A 23,630-nucleotide genomic window follows, 5' to 3' on the forward strand; every position below is an offset into this window, starting at 1 on the left:
ACGGCTAGCTGCTACCTTTTTAGCTTTTCAGGCGTTCCAAGTTAACTCTCGTATCTCGGCACAAGATGGTTCCCTCAGCGCTTCTCAGTGTCCGAATTAACATACAAGTAATCATTCATTTATTCAAGTGGACTATATTAGTGAACTAATGAAGGGATTAGTGAATGAGGGTATAGACGGTTTCATTGGATGCTTGTGCGTTATCGATTACGCTTCTGGGCGGAGCTTAATTTAAAGTCTCTGTTTGTTAAATGGTCTGGCTAGTGGCTAAACTGAACTCTGGAACAAATAACTCGTAGAAAACAACAATGTTTTGGTTTCCTAAAGACGAGGGGAGATGACGATCATCATCGTTTGGCAGCCGATCTGTAGTTAACATTGTATACATTATATAGTACACATTTTATGTTTTATACGTTAGCACTGGCTGAATCGGAAACCGCCCACTTTCATACTATATAGTTGGCGAAAAGCAGTATACGAGGCGAGTAGTATGTCCAAATTCGTAATTTTCCAAAAACAGTAGGCGAAAAGTACCTAGATAACCCACTACTTCTGGCAAGATCCCAAAGTGTTCATTCGATGGACCCTTTACCATCCCGTGAGCCTCCGGGAGAAGAGTTATCAAAGGAAGAGGGAACAAATGGTATTTTTGGGGTTGGTTTTATTTTCCTCAGCATTCTGCACCGAAGGAACGCTTACCAAACCTTACTTGAGGTTGTAAAACCAATAAAACAAATTCTTATGCTTTCTGGTTTCTTAAGCACTATAATTTTGTGTGTTGGTTCATGCAAACATCACAGTGGTGTAGTGGTATCATTCAAAAAATGTCAAACATGAGACTCTGATCCCAAGGGCACTTAATGTGGAGTTGGAGTCAAACCATTGATTTGCTGTCAGTGCCTGAGGACAACTAAAAAATAACAGCGACTTGGTGTCACCTTTAATTTTTTAGTTTTTGTAGACTGCCAGGATACCGCTGTAAAATATGAGCTGGATTGTATTTGCTGGAGCTATCCCAGATTGATCACTTTCATATTCTGATCGCTTTGATCATGATGCATAGGTCGTATTAGATATTACTGACTTTATACGTGATAATTACAATTGACAGCCTCTCACACGTAGTGCGCAGATGGAGAACATTTACATTAGGTTGAGAAGTTACACATGTCCTTTACGCGGTTCCTTTTGTTTGTGCGTGCCGAACACACCCCTCTTGTGCCTCCTTTACCCTTCGATGGTCCTTCAAGTAAACAGTCTTGACTAAAGAGCCTTTCCACTTTCAGCCAGAGAACACCCAGTTATATCTGACGTAATTGCAGAAAGCTGTTGGACCGGGTTATGTGCAGTTCTGAGCAATTAATGGATCTGATGTTTACCACTGGACGTCTGGGCTTTTTGAAGAGGCTCCTTCTCTTTCGGTCACTTCATTTTCCCACGCCGTGACAGAACCCATCACGGCCTCCATCGTGTAATGGGCACACGAAAAGGACCAGAGAGATCAGGGGTCTCATTTATGTGCGTAGGATCCTTACTAAAAGTCTACGTATGTACAAAAGCCAAAAACGGCAATGTTCCCTTTATAAATCACAGATCACCTGCAAGTGTGCGTACATGAATCATCCTCAGATCCCACCCTGCAAGCCCATACTCCCTTTAAGTTTGTTTTTTATAGATCACAACATTTGTGTGGGAAGTGGCGTATGCACGTTTCCAGCCCTGATTTTTCTCGCCATATTTTATGGATGAAGGGAGTTTACCTGTGTCTCTTTCAAGATGTTGGACTGGTCTGAACCAGATGTCGCTGTTATGGCTTAGTTTTGATATATTGCATGGCTTAAGGGAGCATGACTGCACAATGCTACACCACATTAAACAGACACTTTCAGATTAAAATGATGTAAAATCCTACCTGACTGCCTTTCTGACCTGGTAGTCCCTGTAATGAGAATGAAATCAATTTCCTGTGGCCTTTAAAATATATGCACCTTAATGTGCAAATGTGACCCGTGCTGGCAAAATGAGTCGAAATGAGCACATTTTCAAAAATAAGTTTTTTATTATAAAACGATGTATGATTTGTTGGAATCTGACAAAAATGACAGAGCTACACCTGTTTGAAGTTGACAGAGTCAGCAAAGTCAGTTTTGAGAAAAATCGAGTTAAAGATTTTTGAGGGTTCAAAAGCAAAATCACCACATCCGTATCTTAACTCATTCCTGACAGCCTTTTTTGAAAAGTTGCCCGCCAGCATTTTTTGTGATTTTACAAAAGTTTGACAAAAATGCTTTCCAGAAAAATTTTCTTCTTTAAATATATAAACATACAAACATATCAAATGAAAGAACAGACCCTCTGCTTTAAAAAACAAAACAAAAACGTTTCATACTATCTATATTTTTTTCTCTGCTTATAAACTCTTGAATATGGGTATTTTTCCTTAAAAAAAAGCTGAAATAATTGCACTTTTGTAAAGTCATTTTGTTGAAAAATTCAGAACGATTATCAAAACATACACAGTTTAAAATTAGTAAATAATTTTTTGCTTCAGTTGTCTTATAAATTGGGTAAAAGCGCCCAGTGGATAATCACGGTATTACAGATTAACATAAAAACTCATCAGAAACACGTTTTTTATGCAATTTTTTTCTCTTTATTGACGAGATAACTCGTCAATGGCGGGGGGAAAGAGTTAAAGGTGCAGTGTGTAACTTTTTGAATGATCTCTTGACAGAAATACAATATAATATGCATGACTATATTATCAGTGGTGTATAAAGACCATTCATAATGAAAATTATGTTTTTATTATCTTAAAATGAGACATTTTTATCTACATACACAGAGGGTCCCCTTACATGGAAATCAACATTTTGTGCCCCCATGCTTCTACAGAAGCCCTAAACTTTTTTACTAAGTTGTCTCCGACAATGACATGTTTGTCCTGTGGCGGCTACCGTAGCTTCTCTATGCGTTTCAAAAGCGAGGGGTGAGCAGTGGACTGAGCTGTTGGCTGCAATTTGCAACATCACCTCTAGATGGCGCTAAAATTGACACACTGCACCTTTAAAATCACTGGTAAGTCTAACAGATTTAGCACACACAAAGTCTAAAACAATACTAAAGGAAAAATATATGTTTAACTTTTTTCTTTCTTTTATTGTTTGATTGACATTGAGACGGACAGCTTTAAGATCTACTGTATAGACATATCTTTGTGTTAGATTAAGCATTCAGGATGGTACACGTGTCAGAAAACATACAAATAAAAATCATTTTAGATGTTTAATGACTATTTAGACCATTGGGATCGAGGACTTAATGTACTTATTCTTATGAAAACCTCGACTTTTGACCAAAATCGACATTTAAACTTTCTTTTGCCTCTAGCTTAAAATTAGGCCGAGCACATTACGCCTCACTTTGCCAGCACGGTTCACAAATGTTTATTCTCTCCACGTTAAACAGCTATGTTAACATATATGTTAGCATTCCTACAGCTAAGTGAGGTTAAACTTTGTGTCCTCTATAGAGCATTTGATGAAACATAATCTGACAGAAGTACTTACAGGCTTACCGTCCATACCCAACGGACCCTAAGAGAGATAAAAAAAAGAAATTATTATTATATTAAAACAAGAATGAATTTTAAATGACACTAAAGACAGATTCAGGACAGTACATAAAACTTCTCTGTTATTGTGTGGTAGTGAGAAACAGGCTTTATGCACTGTCCATTTAAACTACAGGCATGGAGATCACTGTCCACAGCATTAAAGGTGCTGAATGCACATGAAAACCCAAAATCATTACATTTTTTCTACATAATGCAAAGATCATTCATTGAAAGTATAACCTTAATATATTTAACATTGTCTGAGTAAGGTCATGTCAAAGATTGAAATCAAACTTTGATGCTTATAATGCGATTATGAGACTTTAGCCTGGATTTCACAGACTGCTTTGGCCTTTGACACGAGGCACTGAATGGCGTACCTACATAACATGTAATTGGGCTTATCATCTTTTTGACTAGAGCATATCTGTTTGTATACCAAAAATCAGAGACAGGTTACAAAAGAGCATGCACATGCTTGCACGTGTGTCAGACTGGTCAAGGGGGGATAAAGTAATGGATGACTTGTGTTGTGATGGTTTTGAGTGCAGCGGGAAATCCAGTAAGGGCCACATGTGGTGGAGTGCTGCACATGGCTCGGTTTGGATCTGTTCTGTTGTTATGCTTGGAGAGGCTTCACACAGGGCTTTACTTCCCAGTTGATCTTTATGCGGCACACAGGCTGCCAACGCATGCAACCGATCGCATCTGGTGTGTGCAGACCTGTCAGTGAGGCGTCAAATACTGATGCCTCTTTAAAACCCAAAGCTATCAGATGGTGGAAAGATCAATAATTTTCTGTTTCGTAAGATTGAAGTAATAACTACACTGTATTTAGAAGATTGGATGTGCTTAGCTGAATTGATACTTCTGCATTTAAAATTCATCTAAATAAATCGACTTACATTTACATTTTAAATGAATGATTTAGGACTCTATAGTACACACAAAAATAAAGTACACACTGAAACAACTTGGTTATGCAAGTCAATTCAACATACTATTTTAAGTTTTTGACCTGTGATAAGTTGAAATTGTTTAACTTGATTTTAAAAAGTAATATAAAAAGATACTGTATGTTGATTTGATATCATGTTTAACAGTCTACTTGAATGTAGGGCTGTAATGATTAACCGTGCAAATGCGTGTTTTCTCAATGAATGAATTTGAATGAATAACGGTGAAGTCCCGGCACATCCGAACGCCAGGGGGCGCTCTCGTGCAGAAACTCCCATTGTGCCACAGAAAAAGAAGCATTTAAAACCCTATAGAGGGTATGCACATGACGTCACCGTTGGCGAAAGGGACTGCGGTTACGCACAATGAGTGGCAAAAAGACAGAGTGGCAGCATTTGTGTACAGCGTGACATCGGCGAAAACACGGGGAAACGCGTCGAAATGGGAAACAGCTGTTGTGTGATAGACTGTACTAACAGATTAACAAGAATTCAGAGCTATCGTTTTACAGACTGCCAAAAAACACAGACAGAAGTAGTAAATTGATCGTCCATGCAAACGTCCACAGATCACAGGTGGGTTGATAAGTTGCTAGGTTTACATCAAGCAAAGGTTTTACTTTCTACTTAAAAGTATTTGTATTTTATCTGTTTTTCTTTGGAAACATACATTCAAAGCACATTATCATAATTTTTACTCTATTACATTTCATAAATCCACGTGTTTGTTTTACATTTAATATTTAAGTACATTAACATACTTTTACCCAAGTAAAAGTACACAATTTTAATGTAATTAGGTATTAAATACATTTTAATATGCAATATTAAAGAATACACAGTATGATTAAATGCTTTACAATGTAGTGAAGTAAAATTTTTCCCAATACAAACATCCTAGTAAAGCACAGATGCTTGAAAAATGTAACTTATGTAACTAAGTATTGTCCATCTCTGCTATCAAGTCCAACTAAATTTAATTTAATCTGATAATAGTCAGTTTTACTGGCATTTTCGGGGCAGCCGCTATGAAAACCAGCCATTTTGTTGCATGTTTTGCCACTCAACCGGGCGTGGTCACGTGGAAAAGTGACGTCAATGCATACCCCCTATTCCAGGAAATGTCTATATGAATATTTATATCACTGTTCTTCAAATTGTTTCAGGTATTTTCATTATAATAAAGAATATTTTTAATGATTTTTATTTAACGAGTGTTGCTTTTATAAATGCACGTTATAAACGACTCCGGCTTATAATGATTTTAGATTGATAAGGACTTCCTACTGACCAAATGCCGTAGTACACGCACAAGCTGTGCATGAAACAAAGAATCATATAGCCTTGCGATTCAGAATAGATTTCAGACAGGCATTTTTAATGGGACACACGATTTAATCGTTACATCTCTACTTGAATGTACTGAAATATACTTTAACGTCAGGCTGTAATAAATAACTTTTCTGGTAAATAAAAGTGTGAAAGTTATACACTACAAATATACTAACTAAAAGTTTAGTTTTAATTCAGTAGTACTTCAGTGCACTCGATAAACTTAATATCAGTAACACAATGGAAAAAGTGAAAAGCTAGATCAAGTTTAAAAATTGCTTCAACTGGTAATCCATAAATTAAAAAAAATAAATAAAATCAACTTGATTTTTCACGGAAAGTAATTTTCACTTAAACATATAAGCTGAAAAAAACTTATTTTTTAGATTTTACCAATTAAAGTAATTTTTAGGTTGATCCAACTTTTCACTTGTTACAGTGTACTTAAATTAATTTTTATTGTATTGTAATTAATAGTGTCTCAAAATAGCACAGTTGTGTACACTTACGTGTTTTTAAATGTAAAGTAGTACAAAAGACTCATTTTTGTATATTAAGTACAACCTGAATGGATTGAAGTACATTTTAAATAAAACGTATTTTAGTGCACTTTATTTTTACCTGGAAGAAATATGAACAAATTGAGGGATAAAGTTAATTTAATAAAAAAAAAATGCTGGGTTATTTTCCAGCCAGCGCTAGGTCAAAAAGGGACGAACCCAACCCACCGGGTTAAATGAACCCAGAAAGTGTTTACATTTGAGACAACAATGGGTTGAAACAACCCAGAATTTTAGTTTAAACAACCCAACATAATTTAAATTACAACCCAATCGGCTGGGTTCATCCCTTTTTGACCCAATGTTGGCCAACTTTCAAAAAAAAAGATACAAGAAGTTGTCACTGGGGTGATACCTTTTCAAAAAGTACAATTTTGTACCTAAAAGGTGATATCTTTATCATACACCTTTTCGAAAGTTAGGGAATAACAGGGGCAAAAGTTACATCGGACGAAAGTAACAAAGTGATTTTATCAGAGCCCAGACTTGCATTCCAGACAGCATCTTTAGCACACAATACTTGACAGAGCTGACAAATATCATGTTATATCATCATCATTTCTCACGTCCAGAAAGATGTTTTCAACCGTGATAAGTCAATTCCAAAAGTGATCAATCTACAGGTTATTTAGTGACCTAACACATCCTGAAGTTTCACTTCTCAGTGTTTTTCAAAATAAAAGTAAATCGGGTCACTTGTTACTTTTGTCCTGCTGCTAATACTGTTGCAATATGTTGAAAATGTATATTATTCTAATTTGATTTAATTTCATTTTCATGCAATTCATATAGTTCAAAAGTTTGTACTGTTTGCAAAGATAAATGACAAAATATGTTTGCAGTGAGAGGTCATAGTCAAGTATATTTAATAAAAACAAGTGTAACACAAATTGTGTTATTTTAAAAAAAATGTTTTTTGCTGCCTTACATTTTTTCAACTTTCTATTATTTATTTTAACTAGAGATCAGTTATTTTAACTTATGCAAAAATAGTTGAAATATGTCAACTTCATTTTAATAAGCAATTGTCAATATAAATAATATCAAGTTGAAATTACTTTTAAATCTGAGTTTATTAAAGAAAAAAATTAAGACAGCAAATTTTTTTACAGTGTGTGTGTTATTTTCGTCCCAGCTGACAGGGTCAAAAGGATCAATTCACTACTTATGTTTAAAGGAAATTAAACTGAAGTAATTTTACATTTGTTCAAAATTTAACCTGGTATTGATATACCACAATTGTGAGTTATTGACCACAGTAAAAATATATCTCTGTCTAAAACATTATCTTTTAAAATTACATTTTACTGAAAAAAATGTACTTTTGCTCCTATTCTCCCCTACAGTACTGCCCCAGTGACAACTTTTATTTCTGAGAGTGTATATAATTATACCACAAGCATCATTTTATGAAAGCATGCTTTAGTATAGCAGTACTGAGACACTTTGTATAAATTCAAACAGGTTGATGTTGCTATTTCTTTTAGTTAAAGGCCTAGACATTTAAATCTGAGTTACTCAATATTGACCTCTTTATAAAACTGGCAACCATTCTGTTTAATGATTCAAGTCCAGCACATATAGCTATGCTTCTCCTAAAGTCTTTGCTTTTCTGTAGTGATCATTTCTAATTTATCCAGTAGGTGGTGCACTATGACACCAGTTGCCTATTAACTAAGGTGTACATGCAACTCCATCAGTATGTATAATTAATAAAGGTGCAATTACCGGGTAACCATCTCGCCCAGGAGTGCCCTGTAATAAAAAACATGTTACAATTCAAAATACAAAAAATAAGCCATTTGAATGAATCATCTAAATTGATAATAATAATAATAGACTGACCCCTGCCAAAATACATGCATAGGACATACAGTAAACAAAATACTCCCGGCTGCAGGGAAAGGTAACACTTTACAATAAGGTTGTATTTGCTCACAAATAGTTAATGCATTAGCTTACATGAACTAACAATAAACAATACTTCTAAAGTATTGCGAGCACATCAGCTATAAACGTCTTGTCCATTTTTTGAGACGCGTGTGCGATCAGCGGAGGCTAAGCACGAGTATAGACGGTTCATCGAATGCACATGCGTTGTCGCGGTTACACCTCTGGATGGAACGTAACTTCTGGTCTTTGTTTGTTTAATGGTGTGACTAGTTGCTAAACTGACCTCTGGAACAAATACCTCGTTGAAATTAACAAATGTTTTGGTTTCTTAAAGACGAGGGGAGATGGCGAACATGGATCGCTTCTATGTGAAGGGACGTTTGGCAGCCGATCTGTAGTTAATATTGTATCAGTGGCGGCTCGTGACTGCTCATCCGAGGGGCGCTAATTCAAAATAAGTGTTCGGAGTGTCATGTGTGTTGCTTGAGTTTTCAAAATATGTGTTTGTTGCATCATGTGAACCATGTGCATCATGTGTCCTGTCACAACAAGTGCCCGCTGCACACGCGTCAAAACCGTTCACGATCTAAGAGACGCTCACGTTCACAAAATACACGCAAAACACTCCCTTAACACTAAACTCTAATTACACATTAGATTATGTGAGTATCTGGCAAACGCAGCAGGCACTTATTTTGACAAGACACCACATGATGCACATAGGATCACTCGACGCGCAGAACACATATTTTGAAATTACGAAGCACATACATGACAGGCTACATACATGTTGTGACAAGCGCCCTCGAAGCGCCCTCGAAAAAAGCAGTCACCGGCCGCCACTGCATTGTATACATTAAGTAACGTTAGCTCGGTGTAGTTTTTGATACTGTTTAGCTATGATATGAACTAAGGTAATCTACTTTTTGTTTATTTTGCTTGTTATAAGAAATAAACGACTCTTAAATGACTCTGTTGTTATTGATTTTTTGCAGAAGTTTACCGGAAGTTACGTTTGTTCCACATAATTTTTTTATGTTGTTACTGCTAAAACAGTCTATAAACAAGCCTTAAAGCATCTTTGTTCATTAAAAAATCAGGCGTTGTAACTGTTAACATTAATTAATAATGCATTAGAACTAACATGAATAGCTGTATTGACACTAACTAATATGAACAAGAATTATACATGCTGTTTATGCATTTACTAATGTTTACTAATACAACCTTATTGTTACCCATGTTAACATATTTACTAGAGAGTTTGCAATACATAAACACTTATTTGTGTGACTAATTGGGGCAACCACATGTTTGTACACACTTTTTCTGCATTCCTGTGACTTTCTGGTCACAACACGAGATATGATGCAACCACAGCAACAAAGTTTGTTGTAGTGTAGTGTTGTTAGTGTGACAGAGTTACAAACATACACATTAGGACAGTGTTTAACTTGCACAATAGGATCTGTGTGTGGCAAAATCCAGAAATTTGTCTCATATGTCATGGCTGCACGAAACACGGCAGGTTATTAGGACTCGATCGCCGGACACCATCGAGTGAAAAGTGGAACGTGATGGATTCAGATTTTTTTCCTGGAGCATTTATACAGTCCACATGACAATTTCCTCTTATCTCACCTCATTTGCTGTCAATATCACGACTGTAAAGCCAGCTCTGATCATGCTGTGTTTTATCTGACCACCTTCAGACCAACTCACATTTGTTCTTTATTAAAGCTTCAGCAATAATAGAGGTACTTACTGGAATGCCTGAAACACAAAAAAACAACAAACAATTAAAGTCATATTATCATAATAATTATTTGTTTCACTAAAGAGTAATTAACATGAAATAGTTTGAGCAGGACATAATGACACAATAATAAATGATACAACGCATCATTAGAAAGAGTGTTTGTACTGATTGTATGAGGCTAAATTTTGTGTTACGTTTAAACACAACACATGCTGTATATGCACGTGTACATCAAATAGCCGTGCATGCACAAAACCTGGTTCTGGTTCATAGCATTTATTAATCATAAAAACTGGCACAGATTTAAACAAAACTACATTTTTTCACTCATTTTTAACAACAACAAATTGGTCAATATGATTAAATGAAGCAGATAGGTTGAAATCATCAAAACATTGCCCATAGGAAAGATATTATCTAATAAATCAATTGTTTCTCATAGACAGCAGTGAAATTACACAGAGGGAAAATAAAGACTTTTGCTTATGTGGATAGTTCATCCAAAAATGTTGTCATCATTTATGGCACTTTTCCATTGCATAGTACCCCATGGGTTGGGTCGGGTCAGCTCACTTTTGGGGGCTTTTCCACCGGGTACAGTGTGTAGTACCCGATACTTTTTAGTACCACCTCGGTTGAGGTTCTAAACGAGCTGAGCTGATACTAAAACGTGACATGAAAACACCGTCGATCACTGAATTCTGAGAAATTTGTCACTACCAGCGTCAATGCGAGCTAACCTGTTGTCATCTGTGCTTTGTGGTACGTTTCCAAACTCCCTTTAAGTGGTGAAAAACATCCATAGGCTGAGAATCAGGAACACCATACCAGTGTTTTTCAGACTTGCAGTATGTGGTGGCACATTCGCAATGTGCACGCACGTACAGTATGTATACACAGCATTTTTGCAACTTAAATGTGCCTCAGTGGAGCGTTTGACTGACGCCACAGGTGTTTGAACAGAAACTGTCATGTGAGACAGAGGTAGTTATAAATGCGATGTGCAAACATCTATTTGTGGTGGTCGATTTTGGACTGACAAATATATGAATGTATGGGAAACACTGCATTCCAACGATGCTCGGTCCCACTTTTTGTATGATGTTACAGTATATAATGACACGCCTATAATCCCTCCCACTCGGAAGTGTTACTAAACTCAATGGAAAAGCTAACCAAGCCAAAGTAAGCTTGACACGACCTGACCCGAGGGGTACGATGTAATGGAAAACTGTTCACCCAAATGCAATGGGAATGCATTTCTGGGGCACAATTGACTTCACAAAATAATACTATGGAAGTAAATGGTGCCCCGATCTGTTGGGTTATTAACATTTTCCTGTTTAGCAGAATAAAGCCGTTCTGCTTTATACAGGTTTGGATCAACTTTTAGGTTGAGTAAATGATGACAGATTTTAATTTTTTTAGGAACTATCCCTTTAAGTTATGTGCATCTCAAATTTTTCTCGTGAGAAAAAGGCCTAGAAATCCTTTTTTTTTTTACTTTCAATAAGGTCTCAAACTATGCGTAGGTTTGCCAATATACCAATATACACTTGCCTAAAGGATTATTAGGAACACCATACTAATACTGTGTTTGACTCCCTTTCACCTTCAGAACTGCCTTAATTCTATCTGGAATTGTTGGCCCATTTTGATAGGATAGCATCTTGCAGTTGATGGAGATTTGTGGGATGCACATCCAGGGCACGAAGCTCCCGTTCCACCACATCCCAAAGATGCTGTATTGGGTTGAGATCTGGTGACTGTTGGGGCCATTTTAGTACAGTGAACTCATTGTCATGTTCAAGAAAACAATTTGAAATGATTATCCTTCTGGAAGTAGCCATCAGAGGATGGGTACATGGTGGTCATTAAGGGATGGACATGGTCAGAAACAATGCTCAGGTAGGCCGTGGCATTGAGATGATGCCCAATTGGCACTAAGGGGCCTAAAGTGTGCCAAGAAAACACCCCACACCATAACACCACCACCAGGCAGACCAGGCAACATTTTTCCAGTCTTCAACTGTCTAATTTTGGTGAGCTTGTGCAAATTGTAGCCTCTTTTTCCTATTTGTAGTGGAGATGAGTGGTACACGGTGGGGTCTTCTGCTGTTGTCCCCATCCGCCTCAAGGTTGTGCGTGTTGTGGCTTCACAAATGCTTTGCTGCATACCTCGGTTGTAAGCTTTAACTACACAGAGCCGTAGTTCACTGACAATCGGGGCAATTTCGCATTAATTATCGCAGACGTATCGCCTGCTATATGTATGCGAAATGGCCCAGCTTGTCAGGGAACTATGGCTCTGTGTAGTTAAAGCTGCTCCATCTAAAAACAGCTGATCGCGATTTACTACTAATCAAGGAACCGGCATTACTGACATGATGCGCGTTACAATCACATGCGATTTATCGTGCAGCCCTACTCAAAATTGCTTAAATGACATTTTTTCCAATTCTGACATTCAGTTTGGAGTTCAGGAGATTGTCTTGACCAGGACCACACCCCTAAATGCATTAAAGCAACTGCCATGTGATTGGTTGATTAAAGAAATTGAACAGGTGTTCCTTATAATCCTTTAGGTGAGTGTAGATTTGAATATAAATTTATATAACATTCTGACAATTTGACCAAATCACTCGTATATCTTTGTACTTTTGTGTATCACTACGGGTGTTTTTAGACCCATTATTTTGAAAAAGGAATTAAAACTGTTGCAATTTTTCTTGGTTCAGTTCGTCCTTCACATGGCAAAGCATTAAAATGGAGCAAAACTTGTAAAAAAAAAAAAAACTCATATGAGAAGTGTCCTCTCATTGATAAGAATGTAATAACGTATGTTTTGAGATACAATACATAAAGGTTTATTGTGGGTTTCTCAGCATAAGTGAACCGCTCCAGAGTTCATTTACCATCGGACTGAGATCACCTTGTTCAGACCGAATGTTCATGACCGAGTGTGAATCCAAGCGCGATTGCCATCTTCATATTTGCCGAACCGAACCAAGAGAAAAATGCACCAGGTTCCGAAACAAACACTCAGGTTTGAAACCACCCTAAAATTTACATTGTGCCCACAATAATAACCTCAAGACCACTGATCTGTTGAAAATTAATGCACACCTGAGGTGTATAAAATCTGTCTTTCTGATGAAACAGAAATAAGTATTCAGAAGCAGTTTTGATCTGATAGATTGCGACAACAAACTGCAAATTTGGAGAATCCTAATAATTTAAATTCAGCCTAAAATGACATCCAAAGCATTCCAGCAGTGTGGGAACGATCTCGGTGTCCAAAAAAGCATTCTTGTGAAACAAGCGCTCCATATTAATGCAGTGGTCTGCAGTTTGCAAAGACCAATTTTGATTTAATGGCAAGTCATTTCAGCCTTACAAAATCATGCGGTCTTAAAAGAGCAAAGCTAAATTATCCCTTGCACTTGAAAATATGCAAAAGTTCAGGGAGAAGTCGGGCAGTTGGAGTGTCAAAAGCATCATAAGAAGACATCTGGATTAACATTTCCTTTGCTGAACATGAGTGTAATGCATAAGACAGTCATCGGCACGTTCTTGCGCTCTAATGCTTGAGAGATGTGACAGCAAAAGTGAAATGTGACACCGAATGGATCTGGAGACACACAAGGGGGGCTTGGAGGAATCAGATCTGCCCCCAGATGAGATCAGAGGAGGAAAATAAACAAGTGATAACTCCTGCAAATGGTCCAGATGATAAGAGCTTTGCAAGCTTACAAGGCCACGCAGGAGATCTGATTCATCACTGTCATGGTGAATAGGAAGAAAATAAAAACGATAGATAGATAGAAAGAGAGAGAATGAGAGAAAGATGATTCCCATTGTGTCAGTACCTGGGTTGCAGGAGATTTATAGAAAGACCAAGCTGTGTGTTTTGAAGGTTTCATTGATCTCATGTCATCAAACACAGAACATAGACAAAGTTCTGCTTCTGTCTTGGATATGTATCTAAGTGTTACATATATTGGATATTAATAATAACTCTTTCCCCGCCATTGACGAGTTATCTCATCAATTAAAGAACAAGTTCGGTATTTTACACTTAAAGCCATGTTTTCAGATTGTTTATGATGAAATAGAACGGTTTTGACTGAAATTTGGACATATGATGCTGCCCCGAGAATTTCCGGGTGTTTGTTGTATCACCTCCCACCTCTACAATGGGTGTATAGGTGCACGGGAACAATCCTTCCTAGAATGCATTAAACTTTCATTTACAAAGACATGAAACTCACCGAGTGGTCAGGGGTGTTCACTGATATGCTCACACAAAAATCGCTGCAAAAGATGCTTTCCAACAGGTTTTATCGTAGTTTTTGTCCAACTCCATTGACTTGTATTAGATGTGCAGTGAGGTACGGTATTACTCCACGCCGGGAACCTTGTTTGTGTTCCTGCAATTGTCAAAGGCGGATTATCGCCACCAACTGGGCTGGAGTGTCTATTATTCAAGCTCTCAGCAGAAGAATGTACGCGTGTGAGGCGTTTAGAAAAATAGGTCCACAAGTGGAAAGCTGTCACGACCGGTTAAACACCGGGAAGTGAAAACAAAAGAAGAACCCAAACGCAGACCAGATGTAAGAAAATATAACTATGTATTTTAATTAAACAGAACAAAACAAACCCACGTGGGGGTAAAACAGAACATGAAATAATAACACTGTGATGGAACACAAAGCAGAACAAGAGAATGACTGAAACATGTAACTGAGCACATCAACACTAATTTACAACAACGCACGCACACCACACAGAGAACACGAGGGCATTATATAGACACGACATCAATGGGGAACAGGTGAACATAATTAATCACTTAAGACACGAGTACATAAGGGAGAAGGGTAAAAGTGACAAGACACTGGGAACACGTGTTACACATACATGATGTGAAACAACACGTATTCCCACATAAACACCATGCTGCCATAATCTTGCCAACATCCGACCTGGACTATAACCAAAGTCAGGCAAGACCATGACAGCCACAAAACACTGGGAACATGTGGAAGCCACACAACTATATGCCTCCACATGCTCCCACACAGAACATAGTACTGTCATGGTCTTGCCAGATACACTCAGACCTGAGTCTAGTACAAAAGATCTGGCAAGCACATGACAGAAAGCATCTTTTGCAGCGATTTTTGTGTGAGTATATCAGTGAACACCCCTGACCATTCGGTGAGTTTCACGTCTTTGTAAACAAAAGTTTAATGCATTTTAGGAAGGATTGTTCCAGTGCACCTATACAGCCATTGTAGAGGTGGGAGGTGAAACAACAAACACCTGAAAATTCTCGGGGCAGGTGCATATGTCCAAATTTCAGTCAAAACCATTCTATTTCATCATAAACAATCTGAAAACAGGGCTTTAAGTGTAAAATACCGAACTTGTCCTTTAAAAGAAAACATTTACATAAAAAAACGTATTCCTGATAAATTTTTGTGTTAAGCTGCAATACCACTTACCCAATTTATGAAAAAAACTGAAGCCAAAACATTATTTACTAATTTTTAACTATGTGTATGTTTTGATAATTGTTCTGAATATGATCTCTAACAAAATTCCTTCACAAAAATGCAATTATTTCAGCTTTTTGCTAAAAAAAAATAATTTTTTAAGAAAAATACCCAGATTTAAGAGTTTATAAGCAGAGAAAAAATATAGATAGGATAAAACGTTTTTTTTTTTTCAAATTTTGTTTGTTTGTTTTTTGTTTGTTTGAAAGCAGATGGTCTGTTCTTTCATTTGAAATATTTGTATGTTTATATAGAAGAAAAGTTTCCTGGAAGGCATTTTGTGAAAATAACAAAAAATGTTGGCGACTTTTCAAAAAATGGCTGGCGGGGAATGAGTTAAATACATGAACATATATTTAGCAATCCACAGCTGTGCTGAATGTGTGTATTTATGTTGTCTTATATAATTAAAACTTCTTAACATATTTTAAGTCCAGTTTAAAGTGCAATGGGTATCACATACAAGGCGTATTTTAGTGCGAAACCTAAGGTCTGACTCTTGGCATTGGGTCATAATAGCTTAGTATAGAAGAATGACCTACTAATACGTAAATGGGCTTTAAAGTCGCCATAAAACGGAAGTAGCGATTGTCTTATTTCCCCTTCGCGGTGACGTATTTGAGTTTAACGCTTCTGAAATGAAAAGAGGTAGAGCTGGACTTGAATTCGTCCATTGATTTGGAATTGATTGGATCGTTTAAAGTTGGGTCATGTTGCTATTTGCTAATCGCTGCAATCTTTTCCCACCTGCCATACCCCATGACCGGAAGTAAAGAGAGATTGTTTTATGGAGATGAGGAGATTTTTGATGAAAGATTATGAGGGGACATGAATTTTTTTTAAATAATAAAGTTCACAAAAAAGTAAATTTCATTGCAACTTTAAAATGCACAGTAAGATTCAATTTGTGTACACAATTTATCTACAGGCTCATTGATGCAAGTGGACAAAGTAAAGAAATGTTCTGCAAAATGACTGACAGGCAGATGTGCGCTTAGGGTTAAGAACTCTATAATGAGCGCACATAGACGGCTGTATCAAAATTACAGTCATTTTTACCTGCTGGCGACGTGTGGATATTTAGCATGGTGTTAAAACTTAGAAGCGCTCTCGGGTTTCTGAGGTCAGAAGAGATCACCGCTAAAACAAACAGCATGCTGGGAAAATGAGTGAAAGACAAGAAGAGCTTTTCTCTTTGACCCCCACTCATGAATGGGATGGCAGTGTCACCATGACAACAAGAGAAAAGTTTTCCATCTGTCCATTGATTCATCAAAAACTACAAATCAAAGGTGAAGAGGAAAACGAATGATCTGGGACACATGAGAGGACGATCAAAGTGTTTCTCTTACACAGGAACACAGCTGAATTTGCTCAACTTACATTTTGGTGTAATTTTGGGGTTTAGGTGCAGGCCCCTTTCAAACAGTGTGATGTATACTTTCTCTCTTAAAAATGTGTGTGTGTTTGGTTCAGCAAGAGAAACAGATCTATTATTAAAATGAAATTCACAGCTGTGCTGCCCCAGCATGATCAGAAACTTACCAGGGTTGCCTTTTCTTCCACGTTTTCCTGGAGGACCTGTGAACAGAGAAGCAAATGCAGATCACTGCCATAAACAATATTATTACAAATATTAATAACATTCATTTGAACCGTAAACAATGAGAGGATCAAACACTAAATGCACCTTTCATTTCGACTGACAAACTACATGACCTGGACAAGAAATGTTTGGCTTCCAGTTGGTACTCATTTCTTATTTCATATTCTTACACTGTATTATTCTTGAATGTAATAACCACAACTGTATAACACTATAATAACATAATAGTTTTGCAGTGTTATGCCAAACAACCGAAGCGATGAAAGCACTGTTCATGAGACAAACTGTCATAAGTTACGCGATTTAAAGTGAATGGAAGGATCAAACATAATCACTGGCTTTGGATCATCTTTGAAGCTCGGATAAAACTGGTAACGGCCCTTGACTGGCTAGGCAGATATCACTGAACCCTTCCTCAATGTCAGAAAACAGCACATCCTTTCCTCTGGCTAAGCTGATAGTTCTGAGTGGAAGACTCTCCAAAAGTGTCCACCCTCCAGATAAGAGATGTGGGAAAAGACGACTTGTGACAAACACAAACATATCCACATTAAAACAAATCTTTGCAGCCTGCTCCATCTGTAGCAGAATGGTGGCCAAGAATGACATCACATGAGTCCAGCCAAACAACCATAACACATTTTTTACAACAAGTGCACTGACAGTAACAAGAGCACAAAGTAGAAACAGAGCTCACTAGGACTAAATATGGCAGATGTACCCCGCAAATCCAGGAAGAAGCTATGGGAGAAATTTGTGAAGGTTAAAGTAAATTTAATTTGTTTAATTGAAATGTTCATGTTAACAAGCTGCTGACCTCCTAAGGGGCAGTTCACATTTCACGCCTAAACCCATGAGGAAAACGCAACCACGACATTTTCCTCCTTTTGCGACTTTCGTTGCAACTCGCTGCAGCGCTACCGCACCTGGATAAAATTCGAGCACACTTGTCGCGTGTCTACTTTCAAAATAACGTATTTGCTTACGCAAAAGATGTGAAATGTGAACCGTCTCACTAATGCTCATTTTTTTAAAGGCGGAGTGCACAATTTTTGAGAAACGCTTTGGAAAAGGGAGTCGGGCCGACTACCAAAACACACTTGTAGCCAATCAGCAGTAAGGGGCGTGTCTAATAACCGACATACTTGCCGGGTTGCGTATGTGTGGGGCGGGTCTTTTAAAAGAAGGTCCAGATTCTATTGGGGTAGGGGCGTGTTTAGGTGATTTCAAATATTAACATTGGCTTTCAAACATTGTACACTCCACCTTTAAGATATAGCATTATAATATAAATATAAATTAGAGTCGATATCAAGTAACAAGACAGACTAAAGCCCCGATCTCTCCACTTTCAATTCCAAAATCTATTTTGTAAAAGGTCCACAGCATACACTGTTACTGGGACATTTTCCTTCAAAAGGGTACCCAGATAAAGTACCCAGCATGCCACAGTCCATAACTTGATTATCATGGCATTCGCAACTGTACACTTCAGCCCAAGTGCACACTTGTTATGCACACAGTTATGCATGTGGCCTGTGTGTCATATGTTTATTTTTCATGCTGTGATAGTCCTTGTTTTGGCCTTTTTAACTCTTTCCCCGCCACGAGATATCTCGTCAATCAAGAGAAAACGCTTCCCCGCCAATGACGAGTATTTCCGTCTTTCCGCAATACCGCTATTATCCACTACCGCAACTTTTTAAAACCGGAAGTATTGCCCTATGGCAAGCTGCTGCATGTCCGTGTCTGTTTTAAAGATCGCTCTGAATGGGAAAAGTCTGTCACAAAAATGGAATTATCTCAGCTTTTTGCTCAAAATGTGGTGTTTTTGCAGAAACCTACCCATATTCAAAAGCTGATTACAAAAGAACTACTCACGTTTTTTTTTTTTTTTTGAAAGCAGAGGGTCTGTTCTTTCATTTGGTATATTGTATGTTTATATATTTGAAGAAGAACATTTTCTGGAAGGCATTAAACTTTTGTGAAAATCATGAAAAACGCTGGCGCTGGGTGGCAACTTTTTTTAAAAAACGCTGGCGGTGAAAGAGTTAAAGATCCTCTGCATCAGAGTCCTTTAGTATGAGAGTCCCGTCATCTCCAAGAGTTTTTTCAAGAGTTCCTGGAAGTTACCGTCAGCTCCATAAAGCTGCAGCAGAAAAGACTAAACGTGATAAACTTGATCAAAATTTTAAGAATTAAGATGTTTAAAAAATAAAGTGGTATATTAGCACTACATGTGAATCAAATCACTTTGTGCATCAATGCGTCTGTAGTGGATTATTTCTCACTAAATTTGTACATTTAGGGGATGTTGGTAGAAAAGGGTCAGGCTAGGACAGGCTGGGGATAACATTAGCAACACATTCAAACCACGAACAACCTTTTTAATAGTAAATTCCGTTTTCTTAATGCAGATTTATCCATTATTGTGTTATTATAGAGGCTGTCAAATGCGATGGCGGTACATAGTGTATATTTATGCATAAAACGTATAGGTGGGGTGTGGCACAGTGATTCTGCTGGTTAATTAAATGAAATGCAATAAATTAATTTATTAATAACTTGCATATATTAATACATTCAGAGATTAATAATTTTTGAAAGTGATGAAGATGGCATCTCCATCAGATGTTTATATTAACAACAAAAAGAAAACAATACTGGGGTATTATTATAATTTACAATAAATTAAATGTGCCTTTGGAATCTTTTTCAAACCTTGTTCTTTGTATATTTATAAATCAAACAGGCACAAGATATATACACAGCACACAGTCAATTGTACATTGTAAACATGCAAAAGCATTATAAACTTACATACTACAAGTGTGATGCATTTTAAAGCTTTAAAGTTGTTGGAGGCAGCATAAAACATATTAACAAGCCACAGCAGCTGACCACACTAATCTTCTCATATTATTGGATTTTATTTGTCAAAAAACATAGAATTACATAAAATACTACCTGCATATACTGGTAGGATATATAAATGAAGAGTTTCATTGCAAAACGAGATAAATCAATTTTTTAACATTTTTGTCAAAACATGTTTATTATTATGTTATTATTTTGTTTTATGGTGCTACTTAGCTGTATTTTTTAAGTTATGAAGGTTAAATCAAAACAAACCAACTGCAGTTGCATTGAAATTAATTGGAATGCACAACGAGATTTGTGAACAATTAAAAAAACGGTGGTTATCTCGTTTTGTAACGAAACTCTTCAAATATTCAACCATACCTCAAGGCATTTCGTGGTATAGTCACAAAATATTTGATTTATTTATTTGTGTCATGGACACATTTTTCCACTTTTTTTCGTGTCATTCAAACACAAGTGTCTTTTTCACTAATTTCTATAAATAGTTTTTCGTGTCCCTAGCACGACTTTCTTTTTCGTGTTATTTTACGCCTTTTTTTATCATTGTCGCTTGGGGTTAGACTTAGGATGTAATTGATGTTTTGGTTTCTACATGTTTTTCTTCCGATTTTTTTACTATTTTCGCTTGGGGTTGGAATTAGAGTTTGGGTTAGGATGTCTGAAATGTAACAAAAAGTCGTTCTAACCCCATCCCGAAGCGACAATGGTAAAAAAAAGAGAAAACAATACATAAAATGACACGAAAAAGAAAGTCATGCTACGGACACGAAAAACTACTTATAGAAACTAGTGTTGAGTGACACAAAAAAGACATTTGTGCTCAATGACACGCAAAAAGCAGAAAATTGTGCCCATGGATACAAAGAAATAAATCAAATATTTTGTGACTATCGCATGACTTGCTTGAGATTGGGTTGAAATTTTTTAAATCAATGGATTTCTTGAAGATTATTTAAGAAAAATCACAGCTCTTTGTATTTTTATGGCTCACTTTGAGCTTCCATGAACTAACTGAAGTCTCCATGAATGTCGTGACAGCCGAGTTTTTTGGACTTTCATTGCCTAAAGGGCTCTGCTGTGCATCTCATCCACAAGGGCAGGACTCATCTGAAATTTTATGATGTGACTTTCAACACTGGGGTGTAATGCATTAAACTGATCAAGTTAGTGCGGTAAGTGAAGTATGGCATTTTTCGGATTTGCCAAACTGTGTGCCATAAACGTATTGCCCCCTGACAATTCTGAACAGACTGTTCCTTTACTTAAATTCAATTATTTTTATGCTTCTCAAGTTGTCATTTAAAAAAGATGATCTGCCATCTCAAAATATTTTGCTCCTTTTGAAGCATCTGAGATTCATCATGATATTTCGTACTTGCTTGAAACTTGATTGTAAGGCTCAGTTTTTATGAAAGCAATCGTGTTGAAGGAAGAAATGGGTTAAGAGTTAATTTGGTGTTAGTTAGTTATCATACAAAAATGGAAATGGCAAAAATGTTGAGAAGGAAAATGATCGACAGCCATATTGTTTGCTTTTGAAGGTATCATATGGAAAACATTTTGCACACTCCCTTGTACGATCAGAGGTATACCAACACCCATATAATGTCTTGCATACATGCCCCGTTCCACAGGGCATGAGTTGGGAAGATTTATCACAAAGAAAACTGGGATAGGCATTTGCATCATATGCTTCTTTAAACAGTTACATGACCAAATACACTTGGAGGAAACGTTCACTTCCTCTTCTCCTAATTGAAAGCACTACAATGCTTATCGCAAGTTTACATTAAAACGTAAAAAGCGCATTAATCCAAAACAGACAAAGCAAATCGTAAACATCCCATCTAAACAATTAAGAATGATTAACAGGGCCCACACAGAATCCACGCCTGAAGAACTTCACATAAATCGCAAAAGTTTTCTTCAGAGATTTTCACAGAATTGTAATGGTTGTCATTCATACATGAATCATCATACGAATATTATTTTCAGTAATTTATTTGTGCTTTCAGCTACAGTGTGGTGTGGCACATTTAACTCAATCCATACAAACCTGCAAATGGTCCACAGATTGTGTGTGAATCTGACGATCACTCAACATGGTCAGTGGGGAATTATGACACTTGCACTCCAATTTAGTACAGCTGTGCTAAACCAGGAATCAATATTAACTCAATTAAATGAGGGTTGAATTGTAAGTTATGGACGTATAAACCTAAGGGAATATATGTAAAACCCCTTTGATATTATGGATAGATCTTGTCAAGAGATGGACAACAAACCTGGTTATCCTAAGTTCTCCAGCCTCAAAAAGCAATGAGACTTCCGAAGTCTCAAGGGCTGTTTACACCAGAGGTTTTCAAACTGTGGGTCAGGACCTACTAGTGGGTCGCACAGTGGGATTGAGTGGGTCACGCAAAGTCACTTGGTTGATCTAGTGAATGACACTGACACTACAGGCATCAATTTAAACCGAGGGGCAACCTTCCGATCTGTCTGATGATGCCAATACGGAAGTGACTTAAATTGGCTGGCTCCAAAAGGCAGTCAATTCACATAGACCCCCATGTTAAAATGCACAACTTCAGAGCAGAAAATAATATATTTACAGCCTGGTACAAAAATAGTTTTTGGTCTGTATAGCTAATTTTGCCCTTTATGACAATTGTGAGGGGGGTGATTTTTTGAACTCATCTGTTTAAATTATATTAAGCCTTAAAGTCAGGGTATCTCATTTGATCCACAAACATTTTTAGTTATGCTGGTTAAAAGTCTCCTCACATCCTGATAGCAATCACTATGTTAAGTTGTTAAATGTATTTGTAGAAATGTATGTCATCTACAAAAAAATGTTCAACCAATCACCAATCATAGATCTCGGTCCGAATTGCCTTTTTTGTCCCTCATCTGTAAGCGTAATTTGAATGCCCACTGCGCAGCCTCTTCACGCAGACACCATACGTCATCGGCGCGTTTACGTGCGCTCACCTCCCGTCTGTAAACAGAGGGAGAATGACAAACTTTTCTGCTGAATTGACAACCTGCACAGGATCCACAAAACGAAAGACATCTTTCAAAGCAAAAACTGCCTGGATCAGCAAATAGCAAAACCCCAACATCAGTAACTTTACTGCTTTACCACGAGATGCAAACAGCTGCAGGAGGCAAAGGATCTGAAAGGGTCGTGCACTGTTTATTTTGGTAAGGTAGGTACGCGATATGTTTCTATTGAGATGGATTTAGGTATTATACTTTGATGAAACATTGTGTTGCTTATGAAATTTGTGTTCGTTTACGGATTAGCGTAACAATATAGTTACTACGTCTACACAACCGAAAGTGTGCCTAAACTAATTCTGATGTAAACCAGTTGTTTATGTTGGTTATTTTGGTAATGTTATTTACTTTGTACTGCAAAGTTTTCTCACAGCTGAATGAGACATGAGATGTGACCGTCTGAT

At 37.2% G+C, this 23,630-nt stretch overlaps 1 protein-coding gene and 1 long non-coding RNA gene across 6 annotated transcripts in view; both read right to left on the reverse strand.

The window, feature by feature from the left end:
- col23a1b (collagen type XXIII alpha 1 chain b) overlaps positions 1–8,267 on the reverse strand; it is a 40,225-nt gene extending 31,958 nt beyond the window's left edge. For 4 of the 5 annotated variants that reach the window (XM_073871072.1, XM_055179316.2, XM_055179318.2 and 1 more), the window contains exons 1-3: positions 8,196–8,266; positions 3,573–3,599; positions 1,916–1,942 (exon numbers count right to left, since the gene is read on the reverse strand). In XM_073871072.1, the coding sequence (XP_073727173.1) occupies positions 1,916–1,942; positions 3,573–3,587 (42 nt within the window). In that variant the 5' untranslated portion in view covers positions 3,588–3,599; positions 8,196–8,266. Of the gene's footprint in view, positions 1–1,915; positions 1,943–3,572; positions 3,600–8,195 lie in introns of all 5 variants that reach the window. The other variant, XM_073871073.1, reaches the window with a different exon arrangement.
- An 8,934-nt stretch (positions 8,268–17,201) lies between these two features.
- LOC141366052 (uncharacterized) overlaps positions 17,202–23,630 on the reverse strand; it is a 106,527-nt gene continuing 100,098 nt past the window's right edge. The window contains exon 3 of the long non-coding RNA XR_012371004.1: positions 17,202–17,258. This is a non-coding gene — a long non-coding RNA (uncharacterized lncRNA). The remainder of the gene's footprint in view (positions 17,259–23,630) is intronic.

Source organism: Misgurnus anguillicaudatus, chromosome 9 (assembly GCF_027580225.2).
Source record: "Misgurnus anguillicaudatus chromosome 9, ASM2758022v2, whole genome shotgun sequence".
NCBI classification, from domain to species: Eukaryota; Metazoa; Chordata; class Actinopteri; order Cypriniformes; family Cobitidae; genus Misgurnus; species Misgurnus anguillicaudatus.